Source organism: Triturus cristatus, chromosome 5_1 (genome assembly GCF_964204655.1).
Source record: "Triturus cristatus chromosome 5_1, aTriCri1.1, whole genome shotgun sequence".
NCBI lineage: Eukaryota > Metazoa > Chordata > Amphibia > Caudata > Salamandridae > Triturus > Triturus cristatus.
In genome coordinates, this window is record NC_140587.1 from 135,695,139 (window position 1) to 135,712,545 (window position 17,407).

A 17,407-nucleotide genomic window follows, 5' to 3' on the forward strand; every position below is an offset into this window, starting at 1 on the left:
GAAGGTCTCGGATTACAGTCCATACCCAGTTGGCTTAGATTATCCTCCTCCTGCGCTAGGGCACACAAATAAGTTGTAAATACAGTAAAAAATTTAAAACATGCTTTGTCTTCTCTTGAGAGCCCCCCAGAGGTTGCACATCTGCCAATTTTCACATCTTTATCAAAACCAGATGCTTACTGGCACATATTTTGGCACAGATCCTGCTCCGCCTTTCATGCGTCAGAGGATAAGAGACTGAGAAACAAGAGACTAGAGAACAATAAATGGGAAAAAAACAGGAATATTAAGCTCTCTCTATGAAAACAGGCTCATAGAAATACCTTCTTATAGCTGACAGCGAGTCCTGCACAGGAGCACAAATTACCCTACAGATGTCCCCAATAAACATGGTTGGGACCCATATGACTGTCCTCACTTGTAACATTTCTGAAATCCAGCCAAACTAATTCCGGCCTATTGCGTGGCTGGCACTCTAACTCCTGTCCTTTCATATTTCGAGGCAAATACTTGATTGGGGTTTTAGTGCAAGTCCAAATGTTTGTAGGTACTGTCAGCCAGGGGAAGTACAGGGAACCAAAGCTGCTTACTGGAAGCGCTGGATGGTTCTGACCCAACGAAGGTAGCAAGCTCCTGAGGTTCTGGGACCCTCCTGGTGGAGCTTGCTACCTTCGTTGGGTCAGAACCATCCTGTGCTTCCAGTGGAAAGGCCTTTTTGGGGCTCTACAGGCCTTAAATTGGAAGGCAAACTAGAACACTGGACCATTAAAGTCCATCCAAAAACGCATTTATTACCAAGAGCCACCATTTGACAATGGCGTGAATATGTTCTTTGGCCGCCACAAAGGAGAATGGCGCAAGAGGCAGCTTCCCATTCAGCACTGTCACCTGCAGACAATTGAGGGGAAACCAGTTCACCCTATACCGACAAGGTATTCGTCAGTGATTACCCTTCATTAACCTCGCCACCACCCCCTCGCTGACCACACAGAACACTCAGTAGAGGATCTGGATCACAGAAAAGGAAAAATAAAATCACTCACTCATAGCTACTGGAGAGGCAGTGAACAGACTGCTATGGTTAAAGAATTGATCTTGAAGGCAGCCCTGTGGGACACAAGCCAGCCCTCACAGCAACGACCAAACATGCAACCAACAGTGTGCAATGTCCCTTTTCAAGAAACACAAGTTAAAGATAAGTGACTTACAAGGCCGCCAGCAGTATGAGGTGCATACTTTGTTCCACAAAGACAGATCGGTTGAAGGAGAAAGGGTGTGTATACATATATGTACCCTCCCCACGGGAATGGAGCCATATCATTTTTCTGGGTTATGAGTGACAGAGGGTGGGTGGGTTTCTTGAGGTGAGCTCACGCTTTCAATGCAAGGACTGGCTAGAGAAGGAGGAACAACGAGGCAGGTCTACCATTTGCGTTCAGTGCAGTTACACAGGAGTTATGTGAATCCAAGATGGAGCCCGCAAAACTAGATCATACAAAAATATGAAAGGCGGGGATTTGAATTGTTTTTTTAACCTAGTCCAACAACAGGTGGAAAGTTAGATGGATAGAGTTTGGAATTTGCGAAAGGTTGATAGTCTTACTTCTTTCCAAAAATAATCGTTTGCTTTTTGATTCTTTTTTTTTTCTATGTATTTTCGTGCGGTCTTGATTTTTATAGTTTATTTTTAAGTCCTTTGTCCTCCTTATTTTTGCAAAAGTTGAATACATACTCCTAGACTACACAGAACCCTCCGTAGAGCTTCTTCTATTTCTATCTTTAAAAAAGAGCTAAAAACCTTCCTTTTTGATAAAGGCTAGTTCCTTCTTTTCGGGGTAGCGCCTGCCTAGTCCCTCTTAGCGCTGTTGAAGCAGCCGTGCACTGTACAAATGCCTTTGATTGAGTGACATACTCTAGATGACTGTAAAGAGCAGGTGGATCAATCTCATGCCCTCCTGCAGCCCTGCCACTCACTCTGCCCCCCTTTCTCCTTGTAAGGGTGCAGGAACATTAGATTTGCATCTCCTTTTTTATAAAAAGGAAGAGGACTATCAGTCTTATTTTGAAGTGTGGATTACACACCTACACGGTACAAAAGCACTCCAGTTTTTCATTATTAACTGTTTATAGCACAGGTTAAAATAACCCCACTACCGCATACTCATGAAGGTAAACTAATCCAGCCTCATTTACTGATTATAACATTTTCAAAACAACAATTTTGCAGACAGTTTGCCACCAAGAACAAAACTTTTTATGCAAAAATATAAAATGTGTTTAGTACCTCACCGTGATGCAACTTTATTAGAGCCTCAATTCAGTGCAGCGATTTATAGAACTAAAAGAGAACAAACTGCAGTTTGATCTTTGGGCACAAATACAGATATCTGGCAATTTACCTCCAGACTACACACCGGTGTGGAAGCCACAGTTCTGCACTTCTCCTGCCGCGTTCAGCATTGGGTTACCAGTGATGGGCCAGCTCAGGTGAGTCTGGACATTTGAGCCGTCAGGCAGCCACAGGTGCACCTGTGTTATGGACTGGCACCCAGAAGGTGTGGAGGGAATCTAGTCGCGGAGAGGGAGGGCGACCCACGTCGACTCTGCGGAGAGCTGCCAGAGGCTACGGAGTCCTTGCATATTATTTCTCTTAATTGTGACAAGTACTTGCATGGACTAGTCCCGCCCAGCGCCTGCTGCCTGGCGAAGCTTCACCTGGGCGAAGGATTCACACGGTATCCGTGCAGCGGAGAGAGAAGGCAGCTGGGACACATTAGGACTGACTTAGACCCTCGAGTCTGGATCCTTTAAGATCTCAGAGATAGTGTCAACATAAACGTTTGAGAAGAGTCGTGGAGCGTGCGTGCCGCCACTTGCTTTATTTTATCCTTTTTGGAAGAAAAAAAGTGGGCCAGCAATGCTACAGAAGGCTTTACAGCTCACTGCAGAGCCAGAGCGGAGCGACTCTCACCTTACCTGAACATCGAAGACACAAGTCGCCAACGAAGACTGAAGTAACCCTGCCTTTCCCTTGAGACGAGGAGGACCCCACAAGATGAGTGCCACCAGCAAGAAAAAGAAAGGCAAGCCCCAGAAGGCTTCCGGATCCCGCTCAGGCAGATCCTCGGAGTCCCTCTCCGAGCGAGAGAAGATAGTGATGGTGTGCGAAGACATGCCCTCCGCAGTCCGCTCCGTCCGCCGGCAGGAGCACTGGACAGCTACGCAGTCGCTGACCCGGGAAGGCCACGAACGGACAGTCGAAGAGGTCCAAGGGAATGGACTGGAGATGGCCAATGGCTTTACTGGCTCCCTGTATTCCATTCGCTCCATGCTGCAGATGAAGGAAATGTAGGGACTTCTTTTCTTGTCCTATATGTTCTCTTTGTAAGGCCATTATTGTGGTTGTTGGTGCATCTACTTTGCCTTGTGTTGCTTATGCACAATATTTGCCCGTCGCCCTGCTTGCATTTCCACTTTGTATTCCGTTCTATTATGATTGTTCAGTGAGGCAACACAGGATGAACACAGTGTGCAGTTAGGTTGTGGCGTAGGGGTTTTGGTTGCACGTGCACTAGCGAGCTGGGTGGGCTTGCAGCGCTGGGCGGGGTTACAGAAAGCTTCGTCTTTCTGGGTCTGAGTTTTGTCTAGATGGCTTCTCGCCAGGTGGCTAGTAATTGAAATGGGTGGGGTCTACCCAGATGTTAGTTGGGTTTCCATTGTTGGATCTGTTGTACGTGAACGTAGGCGAGTCTGCTCATGTGCACTGTGGCTATCAAAACAGGTCTTGGTGGATAGAGGGAGGCGGTTCCCGTGATACGTTGACTGATAAAATTGAAGTTTCCAGTGACTGTCACAATGTATGGCCTTGAGGTCACCTCCCTGTACAAGATGAGGGCACCTCTGCTGCATCAGATGCTTGTGCTGACTTACCATAGCTTCCTATCCGGTGATCTCCAGTGCCCCTTAGCAGTGACTAGCAGATGAGCTTAATGGCTATAATCGCTCACCAGGATGTTTTCGACAGAGAAGCTAGCTTATTCCGTATGTGGGTGAGTCGCAGATGCCCAGCACAGTGGTGTCTGAACCATACAAAGGTTATCCGTGAAGGGAAACCCCCTGGTCTGATCATGGGCAATAATGCAGTTGATGCACATATACCTGATGAAGCCAAATTCGGCCACAGTCTGACCCGCTCACGCGAAGACTGAATTTATAAACTACCACCACCCTGCAGCCAGCACCAGGTCTTTGAAAATGGTCTGCCAATTGAGGCTCCACTGTAGGTGTGGGGGGTTTGCTGCAGGTTTCTGCAAGGCTGCCATTCAACAGTGTATGGCGTATTATACCGTTGTGATAGATTAAATATACAGTCTTAGCAGTAACCCAATACCCAGTGACGTGAAGCCCTTTCTTCAGAGTGCGATTGTTCTGTCCTTTGCCTATGAATAAGTCATAGTGCAGCCAATGAAGCAGACTGGGGCTCCCAGGAGGGCACCATGTGGCCCTGCCTGTTTGCCGGCCAATGAGGCTTGAAGGACCCCTTACTCGCTTCCTAGCCGGGCACCATGGGTACCACGTTCCAGTGCACCCATTGGAAACAAAGTGTAAGGGCTCTGGTGCTTGACTGGCTTTGGATTCGTTTTCCAATTATGTACTAAGAGCACTGCTAATAAAGCTCCACTGTATCATTTCACCTTTGTTAATCCAAGAGTGAGACTCCTTACAGCTCATGCTATTGTTTTATTTTATGCTATTTATTCGCAGTTAAAGCATGTAAAGTTATGCAATACAAATAGCAAAGAAGAATAAGAACAGAGCTATTACAGCAATGCCCTGAAACAAAACAAATAATCAGCGAAAACAATGCTGCAGCAGTATAGTGTAGCTTCTCGCCCCACAGGGGGTGACCAGGAGGAGTGCTCTTGTGACGTAAATCAAAAGGAGGGAACACGGGGCACCTCCCAGCACCCCACCTGGCAATTACCACAATGCAAGACGCATCTTCGAAGCCCCAGACATAACTTGCCCACACCACGAGGCCCCTCCAGGTCCACTAGAGGTCGTCCAAATCCAGCCAACACACGGGCAGCGATGGTCATGGTGAACACGGGGCAGAACTAACTACTACGGCTGCATCATTCACTCCGAGAGGGTCCAATATGGCGCCCCAGAGTTCCAGACCTCGTTCTGCTTTGTTGTCCAAACAAACCTTCCGGAGCCGGCACTCTTCTGTAGCATATAATTCAGCCTGCCATTTAATCCGTGTTGGAGGGGCCAGGCTAGCCCAGTGAATGGCGATGCGCCTTTTGGCCAATATCAGTCCCAGCTGTACTGCGTCTTGCTACCTTTCTGGCATATTGTTAACTCCGCCTTCACTGCTGTCACTCTTCACACCTCCCATAATATCTCTTCCCAAAAGGGCTACAGCTCATCTTACTGTACTTCACTCCAAGCAATCCCGCGCCTTTACACTCTCATACACAGCTCAGCCCAGTGTACCTCAATCCAAGCAATGCCACGCCTCTACACTCTCATACACAGCTCAGCCCAGTGTACCTCAATCCAAGCAATGCCACGCCTCTACACTCTCATACACAGCTCAGCCCAGTGTACTTCAATCCAGGCCATCACACGCCTCTACACTCTCATACACAGCTCATCCCAGTGTACTTCAATCCAGGCCATCACACGCCTCTACACTCTCATACACAGCTCAGCCCAGTGTACCTAGATCCAAGCAATGCCGCGCCTCTACACTCTCATGCACAGCTCAACCCAATCCAAGCAATCCCACGCCTCTACACTCTCATATGCAGCTCAGCCCAGTGTACCTCAATCCAAGCAATGCCGCGCCTCTACACTCTCATATGCAGCTCAGCCCAGTGTACCTCAATCCAAGCAATGCCGCGCCTCTACACTCTCATGCACAGCTCAGCCCAGTGTACCTCGATCCAAGCAATCCAGCGCCTCTACACTCTCATACACAGCTCAGCCCCGTGTACCTCGATCCAAGCAATGCCGCGCCTCTACACTCTCATGCACAGCTCAGCCCAGTGTACCTCAATCCCACGCCTCTACTCTCATACACAGCTCAGCCCTGTGTACCTCGATCCAAGCAATCACGCGCCTCTACACTCTCATACACAGCTCAGCCCCGTGTGCCTAGATCCAAGCAATGCCGCGCCTCTACACTCTCATACACAGCTCAGCCCAGTGTACCTAGATCCAAGCAATCCCGCGCCTCTAACAGTCTCATACACAGCTCAGCCCAGTGTACTTCAATCCAGGCCATCACACGCCTCTACACTCTCATACACAGCTCAGCCCAGTGTACCTAGATCCAAGCAATCCCGCGCCTCTTCTCTCACACACAGCTCAGCCCAGTGTACCTCAATCCAAGCAATCCTGCGCCTCTTCTCTCATACACAGCTCAGCCCAGTGTACCTCAATCCAAGCAATCCCACGCCTCTACTCTCATACACAGTTCAGCCCAGTGTACCTAGATCCAAGCAATCCTGCGCCTCTACACTCTCATACACAGCTCAGCCCAGTGTACCTAGATCCAAGCAATCCCGCGCCTCTACACTCTCATACACTGCTCAGCCCAGTGTACCTCAATCCAAGCAATCCCGTGCCTCTTCTCTCATACACAGCTCAGCCCAGTGTACCTAGATCCAAGCAATCCCGCGCCTCTACACTCTCATACACTGCTCAGCCCAGTGTACCTAGATCCAAGCAATCCCGCGCCTCTACACTCTCATACACTGCTCAGCCCAGTGTACCTCAATCCAAGCAATCCCGCGCCTCTTCTCTCATACACAGCTCAGCCCAGTGTACCTCAATCCAAGCAATCCTGCGCCTCTTCTCTCATACACAGCTCAGCCCAGTGTACCTCAATCCAAGCAATCCCACGCCTCTACTCTCATACACAGCTCAGCCCAATCCAAGCAATCCCACGCCTCTACACTCTCATGCACAGCTCAGCCCAGTGTACCTCGATCCAAGCAATCCCGCGCCTCTACACTCTCATACACAGCTCAGCCCAGTGTACCTAGATCCAAGCAATCCCTCGCCTCTACACTCTCATACACAGCTCAGCCCAGTGTACCTCAATCCAAGCAATGCCGCGCCTCTACACTCTCATACACAGCTCAGCCCAGTGTACCTCAATCCAAGTAATCCCACGCCTCTACTCTCATACACAGCTCAGCCCAGTGTACCTAGATCCAAGCAATGCCGCGCCTCTACACTCTTACACAGTTCAGCCCAGTGTACCTCGATCCAAGCAATGCCGCACCTCTACACTCTCATACACAGCTCAGCCCAGTGTACCTAGATCCAAGCAATGCCGCACCTCTACACTCTCATACACAGCTCAGCCCAGTGTACTTCAATCCAAGCAATGCCGCGCCTCTACACTCTCATTCACAGCCCAGCCCAGTGTACCTAGATCCAAGCAATCCCTCGCCTCTACTCTCATACACAGCTCAGCCCAGTGTACCTCAATCAAAGCAATGCCGCGCCTCTACACTCTCATACACAGTTCAGCCCAGTGTACCTCAATCCAAGCAATACCGTGCCTCTACTCTCATACACAGCTCAGCCCAGTGTACCTCAATCCAAGCAATGCCGCGCCTCTACACTCTCATACACAGCTCAGCACAGTGTACCTCAATCCAAGCAATCCAACGCCTCTACTCTCATACACCGCTCAGCCCAGTGTACCTCAATCCAAGCAATGCCGTGCCTCTACACTCTCATGCACAGCTCAGCCCAGTGTACCTCAATCCAAGCAATGCCGCGCCTCTACACTCTCATACACAGCTCAGCCCAGTGTACCTCAATCCAAGCAATGCCGCGCCTCTACACTCTCATACACAGCTCAGCCCAGTGTACCTCAATCCAAGCAATCCCACGCCTCTACTCTCATACACAGCTCAGCCCAGTGTACCTCAATCCAAGCAATGCCGTGCCTCTACTCTCATACACAGCTCAGCCCAGTGTACCTCAATCCAAGCAATGCCGTGCCTCTACTCTCATACACAGCTCAGCCCAGTGTACCTCAATCCAAGCAATCCTGCGCCTCTTCTCTCATACACAGCTCAGCCCAGTGTACCTCAATCCAAGCAATCCCACGCCTCTACTCTCATACACAGCTCAGCCCAGTGTACCTAGATCCAAGCAATCCTGCGCCTCTACACTCTCATACACAGCTCAGCCCCGTGTACCTCGATCCAAGCAATGCCGCGCCTCTACACTCTCATACACAGCTCAGCCCAGTGTACCTCAATCCAAGCAATGCCGCGCCTCTACACTCTCATACACAGCTCAGCCCCGTGTACCTCGATCCAAGCAATGCCGCGCCTCTACACTCTCATACACAGCTCAGCCCAGTGTACCTCAATCCAAGCAATGCCGCGCCTCTACACTCTCATACACAGCTCAGCCCCGTGTACCTCGATCCAAGCAATGCCGCGCCTCTACACTCTCATACACAGCTCAGCCCAGTGTACCTCAATCCAAGCAATGCCGCGCCTCTACACTCTCATACACAGCTCAGCCCCGTGTACCTCGATCCAAGCAATGCCGTGCCTCTACTCTCATTCACAGCTCAGCCCATTGTACCTCAATCCAAGCAATCCTGCGCCTCTACACTCTCATACACAGCTCAGCCCCGTGTACACAGACCTTTTAATATACCTTAAAGCAGGCTTTCACCCTTTGTACTGCAGTTTGAAGTCGCTCCTCCGAGCTCTCACAATGTACCTCAGTCAGCCCTTCAGCTTCGTCTGGTCCTGTACCAGGACTCGTTGCACCCATCTCTAGCAGCGAACCTCACCCCATCCCTTTAGACCCACGCCAAAGAAGTCTAATGCCCACGCTTCTGCTCTTCATACATCCATGCCAGTGCAATATTCAATACACATCTCTGCCAATGTCATTCAGTCCGGACCTTCATGTCTGCCATCCATTCCAGTCCCCATCACTTACATCTGTCAGTGTTCCTTTGTCCATGGCGGTTCCACTGGTAGCTGCGCACACCTCTATCAGTGTACCTCAGTCCGGACCTTCATCCTCCCATTCCAGTACCGATCACTCGCATCTGTTAGCGTTCCTTCGTCCAAACAAACTTTCATCCACTGGTAACAGCAGTAAGTAAGTAAAGAGCTTGTAGAGCGCGTGAATGCCATCAGGCGTCTTGGCGCTAGCGTCCAGAAGACAGCCATCAAAACGGAGACCTATTTGGCAAGAGGATGAAAACAGCAAAGTTTTGAGTAGTTTCCCGAATTGTAGCAGATTGGACTGGGATCAAAGTTGGAAGGCCAGTGAGTTCCAGAATTTACAGGCAGAGTCGAGCGAAGCTCCTACCACCCCATCGGGCCTTGTTGATTCTGAGCATGGCCACCATTTTGGCTGAACTGGATCAAAGGCTGCGACTGGGCGACTGCCAGTAAAAAACCTTTTGAAACTAGTCCGGGCCAACCTTATGAAGTGCTTTGTGACCCAAGCAAAGGGCTTTGAACTAAATCCACTCCCGGACTAGTAGTCAGTGGAGGCTGATGATGGTTTGGGAAACATGACTGCGTTTTGGAAGTTTCATGAGCAGACGAGCTGCAGCGTTTTAAAGGATTTGGAGTTTTTTCAGCAAGCGTTGCTGGATGCCAACATACAGAGCGTTGCAGTATCCTTGAGATCGCTAGAGCAACATTGACCATTTTCTGAAGCTCTGGTGGATGAAGGGAAAGATCTTTTTCAGAATTCTTAGCAAAATGAAACAGGAGGATGTGACCTGATTAGAAACAGAGCTTTCCTTCGAAAATGACTTCTAGATTTTTAGCTTTTTGGACTGGTGAGTGGAGCGGTCTGAGGCAACCACGAGGTGTTCCAGAAAGAGGTGTCATTGCCAAACAGCAGTACCTCGGTCTTATCTGAATTTATTTTAAGACAGTTAGACAGTTATTCTTCATCCAAATGACGATTTGCGCCATACAGTGGTTAAACTGTTTGCACACACCTTTGACGTTAGAAGAGACAGACGCTACTGTTTGTGTGTTGTCGGCATCGGAAATAACAAGACGCTGCAGGAGAGATCAGGTTGGCCAAGGGGGGTGACCTAGACATTAGAAAGTGTGGGACTTAACGAGGGTCCTTGGGGTACCCTACATGGATGAGAGAAAGGTTCAAAGATGAGATCACTGAGTGCGAGCACTTGCTCGCCATCAGACAGGAAGGAACGTAAGAGGGAGAAAGCGGCACTGTTTATACCACTGCTCTCGAGCCGGTTGATAAGAAGCAAGTGGTTAACACGGCTACACCTCTGTCCAGACCCTCAGCCCTGCCATTCCAGGCCCCATCATTAGCATCTGTCAGTGAACCTTCCTCCATGGTAGTTTCACTGGTAACAGCACACACACACCTGTCAATGTACACACGTACAGACTGTTTCAGTATTATTAGCAAACAACTGTGCAAATGTACTTTTTGTTCAGTTCTTTCTGTCATTTTAATGTTTATTGCACTCAGCTCGGACAATGCCCTGCAGGCATAGACTTCCAATCGCCAGTGTTTAGCTGTGAATCGCTAGCAGAGCTCTGCAGTAACCCTGCAGGGGCAGTACGAATAATTACCCCAGCCCTTAACTGCATCCTGTTTTCAGTTCTTGGGTTCACTCTCCGCTCTCCCAGTGCACCTCAGTCGTGGTGTGCAGGATGGTAGTCGTTATTAGTGTCAGTACTGTCCACATACACCTTAAGCAGCAGCTCTCATGAGGCAGCTTGCTGTGCTGTCTGCATAAACCATGAAGACTGCTCTGGAAGGGTCCTCTCTGACTGACTGTGCATGCTCCTGAGCCCCGGCCCTTAACTGGGCCCGCACTCTGTTAGGATCCACTGCCCCTGCATGCGACTCGTTGCTGCCTGCAGCTCCTCTCTGAATGTGCTCAGTACCGCCTCCGTTTCCTCTCACGTGTGGTCAAGTCCTGCCTCTGTTTCCTCCCTTAATGTGGTCCTGTGGCTCTTCTATCTTTCGATCTATCTCGATTGATCTATCGCTCTATCTACAAACCTATCCGCCTGTCTGTTGCTCTATCTATCTATCTATCTATCTATCTATCTATCTATCTATCTATCTATCTATCTATCTATCTATCTATCTATCTATCTATCTATCTATCTATGTATCGCTCTATCACTCTGTCTTTCGATCTATCTCTATTGATCTATCACTCTATCTATCTAAAACCTATCTGTCTATTGCTCGATTTAGAAATCTATTGATCGCTCTATCTTTCTTCATGGCTTGTTATAATTTGATAATGAGACCTGAAAAACAGTCTTCACACCTCAAGATAAATAGGCCCTATTTAAAAATATTGTGGCCCTTTCACACGCTCTCCTTTCTCGCCCTTGTGTCACACTCTTCTCCCCTTTTCCCATGGTTCCTCTTTTGTACTTTTTTAAGGATCTTGCTTCTCATATATGGCATTCCCTCTTCTTCCTATGGCAGTCTCTTTACTCCTGCTCTACTCCCAGTGCCTTGCTCTTGGCTTCTAATAGTCTCTTCTTACACTCTGATAGTCCTCTGAATATTCAAGATTCCTCCCGATTCGCCCACAGACATCCTATTCCCTCTCTTCTTCCTACAGATGTTTTCCTGGCTTCAACAGTAGCCGTATAATGCTCGCCCATGTCTCTCTATCCTTTCTTTAGGTCCTGCAGGAGTGTCTCGCTGAAGCTTTCCACTTCCTGCTCACTCCATTAATTTACTTGCCTTTTAACTCTTACTCACTGCACGCTCCCCCTTCATATGCCCTCCCGACTCGTTCTCTCAGACACCTCTACTGGTTCCACCCCTTAGGCCTGCTATTCTTCGTTTCCCCTTGCCCCGTGGTCAGCATTTTCCCCCTCCTGCCTCATCACCTTTCTGTAGCCCTTTAATACTCACTGTCTCCTCCGCCCCCTTACCAAGGTTCCTCCTAACCACTGTCTGTTTCCATCTCTTAGGCCAATGCTGATTGACATGGGCAGAGTCTACCGACAGACCAACCTTGAGAACCTGGACCAGGCCTTCGGCGTTGCGGAGCGGGAGCTGGGGGTCACACGCCTCCTGGACCCCGAAGGTGAGGCTCACATTGCACATAACCCCAAAGGGAGCAGTTCTTCAGAAGCCACCGAGGTCACCTGCCTTCTGAGTGGGCTCTACGTACTTGTTGTCCTTGGCGAGTCTCCATGGCTGGTCCCATGGGCGAGGCTTTCAGGACCGTGTCTTGAGCAGACGTCCTTAGCAGCTCTTCAGAGTACATTTCTGGGATCTGTCCTGCAAAATCCGTTTTTATGAGTCTCTCCTGCAGCTCATAAGAACTGCAAACAAATCTGCACATGAGTTTATTACAATGTCTGTGGAGTACAGAAGAGTAGACGATTCACTGTACTCACTTTTTTACCCCCACAAAATTCGTCATGTGCATGCCAAACTAGACCTACTAATGTTTAAAATACCTTTGGGAGGTCACAACTCTGAGTCACAAATGCATATGGAATCCCCCACGTAACTTCCCCTGGTTATCTTATGAATGTCTTTACAAAGGATTTGTCAACTTGGGCAGTCTATTGGGACAGACACACAGGGTTTTCCTGGACCTCTGTTCTATTTTAAACCCCAGAACACTTTGCCCAAGAGCTCGACTGACATTGCTTGCAGAAGCAGGATTTGTGCCTTTTAAGCTGGAGACTGGGGCCCAGTTAGAGAGGCTCCTATATTACAGTTTTGGATTTCCACTATCAAGTTTTCTCGCTGTGCACACACTTCACGCCGTATATTGTGAGGTCTGTAAGTAGTTGTTGACAGTATTGTGACCCTGATGTTTCTCTCTCCTCCACAGATGTGGACGTCCCTCAACCTGATGAAAAGTCCATCATCACATACGTTTCGTCATTATATGATGCCATGCCCCGTGTCCCCGATGTACAAGATGGAGTCAAAGCCAACGTAAGGGTTTCATGGGGTTTCAGGGTGATGTGAGTTAACCACAAGTGTCTGTCATCTGTTCCTCCATCCATCAGCGAATCTGGCCTGAAGGTGTTGGCGAGGTGCCTGTGTACTGGTGCAGTAAGTTACTTCTATGAGTGCGGGATGGATGGTGGTGCCTGCTTGGAAGTCATGCACAGTATGTTTGAGGTGTAAGTGCTACATGGCAGCATCGTTTTGGCTCCATGTGCAGTGTAAGCAGTACAAGCACTTCGTGGAAATGTATTGCAGAGGTGCAGGCGCAGTGTGGCAGCAGAATATATTCTGTGAGGTTGTGCGTTTGTTGGATACTTGCATTGTGGTAAAGGCACAAGTGCTGTCAGATGGTGTGTTGCCTACACTCGGTTAGAGTTTGCTAGTGAGATAACTGCAGCATGGAAGTTTTTCTGTATTACACGTGTGGTGTTTTAGATAGTATAACTCTTGTAGGTCATCACTACAGGTAGTGTCTCGGGATGGTGGCTAGTGATGCAGTAATGGAAGTATTTGATATGTGATGATTGTAGTACTTACCGGCCAGTGTGTATCAATGTGCTCAGTGCTGGTCCTGCTTGAGGTGGCTTTAAGAGGCAGTAGCAAGTAGTTCTGTGTGGAAACCATGAGGCGGAAGTTTGATTTGTTGGTAAGATCAGAGGTGGTCATTGTGGTACTTGCTCCAAACATGCTCAGATTCCTAATGGATACTCTACAACCCAAGGTGCCAAGAGAGGTGGTGTCTTTTAGTCGGATTTCTGTTACAGGGCTTGGAGCTTTGGGCCATGATGCAGTGGCTGAGGCATGACTCAGCTGGGTGTTAGCTTTTTTCTGTGTCCATGATTTGACATATGTTCGCTGTAGATGGTTGTGAAGATGTTTCTAATTGTGTTTACCATAATTACCTGTTCTGATAGTAGTGCTATCTTACTTTAGTTGCATGTGTAGTTGGTGTACGTTTTATTAAAGTTAATGCTAAAAGTTGTGCTGATCACCGGCAGTTTGGCTTATTGTGGGTGATTGGGCCAATCCTGGCTGCTGTGTTGACAGTAGACAATGGGGCTCATTGTTGTGTGGCCAGCAAAGATGAAGCAGGTTGCGCATGTTGGGCTGACTTTCGAAGGAGTGCTGTAGGAAGATGGTTGGGCTGGTAATGGCAGTGGTGCTGACAGTAGACCTTTTTCCCTAGTGGTGGTAGTTCTGCTGACTGTAAACGGCAAGCAGGCAGTGGTAATTTCCCTGATTGCATATGGTAGTTTTGCAAAATATAGATGGTTGGGCTGATGGTGCTGCTGGCAGACATTTTGGTGATGCAGTAGTTGTAATGATTGTGGACACTGACGATGATAGTACTGCTCACTGTAAAGTATTGTGCTATAGTGGTAGTTTCTGATTGCATTTGTTTGGGCTGCCGGTGGAAGTTGCAATGTTCGTAGTTGTACTGACTTCAGAGGATTATGCTGGTGGTGGAGGTTGTGCTGCATATGTACTGCGGTCGAGGTGATTCTAGGTGCATATGATGTAAACTGTAGATTGCCAATGGGCCTTGGAACCACTCAGTGTCTGTATGAATGTTTAAGGCCTGCTTTTCTTGATCCTAGGAGCTGGAGATGAGGTGGCAAGAGTACTACGAGCTGGTGACGCTGCTTGTCCAGTGGATTCGTCATTACACCATCATCTTTGAAGAGAGGAAATTTCCCACGAGCTACGAGGAGATTGAGGTATACACACTTGTGTGCTTATCTACTACACCAGTCCTCCTAAACCCCACCCTAACCCCGTCAGAGGTGTAATAATATGCTCCCCTGGCACTACACCTACTTCTCAATCAGCACCATCCACAACATCCCCTCCCTACCTTCCTCCTTCACCTTACCCAGCAGAGTGTGCACTTCTCCTCAAGCAGCGTTATTATATTGGAACATGAACCTATTTTAGATTTACTTGCTGTGCATCATTCTGCTACCCAGGGATTTGGTTCAAAGAAGCATAAAAATAAATATTTTAAAGGCATAGGGGGAGTCTTTATAACTTACGTCGATGTCAACCTTAAGACCATGATGCAATCTTCATTTCCAGAAAACATTTGGGTGACCATGTGTGGTACAAGCATTAAAATTAAATAAAGCCAGTCATTCAGAATCTGTTTTTCGCCACTGGGTTCAGAAGCATTGTCCCGACTGGGAGCCAGAATTCTTTCCAGAGCCCTGAAAAAAGACCCAGAAGATTGCCGTCTAGTAGGGTGTTCACTTGTCTTGGTTGCCTTCAGGTTCTTTTTCCTCTGTTGGCGTGCTCAAGTGGGCTCTGGTTTTCCACAGTAAGCTTGCCTACTCAGTCCTCCTGTGTGGTATTATCTGCTCAGCTAGCCGTCATCGGACAACCCAGCCAGCAGTGTGTTTGCCTGCTCTCTGCCCTCATTCTTCTACTCACTCAGAGGAGTGCTTAACTACTCTAGCTGCCCTCAATGCACCATCAGCAATGTGATCCTCTGTCACAGTTACACTTCTATGATCCCACCAGCAATGTGTTCTCCCCACGCTCCTGCATATCAACAAGCAACGTGCTCACCCGCTTCCCACACCCAGCGTTTTCTCTCCTTCTCTGCCCATCCCTTTATGCCCCAAAAGCACTTTTCTCACTTACTTTCCCGACACTTTCTCCCAAACCACCTAGTACTCAGCCCACCCATATACTCCCATACCAGCAGTGTTGACCTGCACAATTTACACCCCCCCACACTGCCCCCCACAGCAGCTGAATCTTATCAAGAGCTATTTGCAGTTGGAATTAGTTTTCCCAGTTTGTTGCCCGGAGCGTTCATTCATGAAATTCCTGCTGTCATCCTAAACATCTACACTGCCTGCAGACTAGCTGTCCACTACGTGTTGAGGGTAACACCGAGGGAAGGGAGGAACCTGAGACATAGCCTCCCTACCTGCATCGCTTCTCACCTGGCCCTCCTCATTCTGGGTGCAGAGTGTGGTGCAGGGGGGAAGAGGACTGCGTCAATTTCCCACCTGCACCTCATCACTGTGGCTGAGCAGTGCGATCTAGGGAGAAGTAGAGCCTCCATGTCTATGGCTTCTCCCCTTACCCTACCACCGGTAGGCAGAGTGTGGCTCAGTGATGCACCTGGAGGCCCTATCGGGTGATTAGCCGCGCTGTATAAATCCTGATTGATTGATTCAAGAAGGCTGAGCTCAGACACTGTCATTTCCAATGTTCTGCTGTCAGGGACTAGCGGCTGCTGTTGGGGGGAGGGCACGGCGATCTTGTTTTCTACTGAATATTCCCCAGTTGTTGGCCCATGAAATGGACCACAAAGCTGTCTAGTTTCAAGCGCCTTCCCACTCTCCCCAATGGCTGTGCAACCTAAAAGGCTGTCTGATCCCACTCCTCCGCCCTTGCAAATCCCACAGGGCATAGAAAAAAATTCACCTCTGTTGTTCTAACGTCTCTGTAATGGCTCCTGTTCATGCCACAACAGGGTCGGGTGGAGCTGGCAGAAGATGAAGCCATGAATCGTACCCGCCAAGCATTTGCCCATGGGGTGGAGGGTGGGAGTAACTTTCTACAAGGGCGTAGGCATCCGTGTGGTTCTTCTGAACCGTCTGTGGGAGTTTTATTTATTGGTCTGCACGCTGTGCCGTCAGCAAACTTAGTGTCTCCGAGAGGGGCCTGAGGCCTTAACTTCACAAAACCATATACAGATCTGTGCCAGTATTTTTCGGAATCAGATTTAACACTTGCTTCTTGAGATCTTCCGCCAAGGCAACTTTCCAAATAGGGAGGCAGGTCCTTTCCAGTGCTTTGGAAACCATTTCTTCCTCACATTTGCGCTGAACCAGATCATATCATGTTTAAAAAAATGCCAAAAATGCGGCAGTTCACATTCCAAACAGCTCCTCTCGGTAGCTGTTGCTTATAGGCCGTAGTATTCTTTAGCGCCAAGAGACTCTGCACATGAGTGTTTCGCTTCATAAACACCCATAATGAAATACATCTCTAGGTGATGTGGTAGTGGGGTCTCCGAACAATGGCATCGGGAAATATGGTGGACGTTCCTTGGTTGAAGGAGTGTGGATTTTACTTATTGCTGGTTGTCTGGTTGATGTGACTTAGAATCAAGGTGTTTATCGATGAGTGAACATGTGCTGGCGATCACCACCTCTGGGTACATGAGCCAGTGGCTATACCACCACACTCATTCAACAATACCTTCCTTTTGAGAGGCTGACATGTGCTTGGGTATAGTCTATTTTCTATTGTAAGGCCATTTTCTAACCTAAAGCCTCAGCCCCGCATTTTCTGCAAATCTCTTTAGAGTGGTTGAGTCTGCCAGGCAATGAATGTTAGCCAATGTTTTCTATTAGTTTCAACACACAAGTATCTTCTGCCACAATGCTAG

The 17,407-nt window shown here is 48.6% G+C and overlaps 1 protein-coding gene across 9 annotated transcripts in view; it reads left to right on the forward strand.

The window, feature by feature from the left end:
* The window catches only part of PLEC (plectin), a 404,008-nt gene that overhangs the window by 270,368 nt on the left and 116,233 nt on the right, over positions 1–17,407 (forward strand). For all 9 annotated transcript variants that reach the window (XM_085604582.1, XM_085604583.1, XM_085604587.1 and 6 more), the window contains 3 exons: positions 12,003–12,118; positions 12,881–12,987; positions 14,601–14,720. In XM_085604582.1, coding sequence (XP_085460708.1) covers positions 12,003–12,118; positions 12,881–12,987; positions 14,601–14,720 — 343 coding nt within the window. The remainder of the gene's footprint in view (positions 1–12,002; positions 12,119–12,880; positions 12,988–14,600; positions 14,721–17,407) is intronic.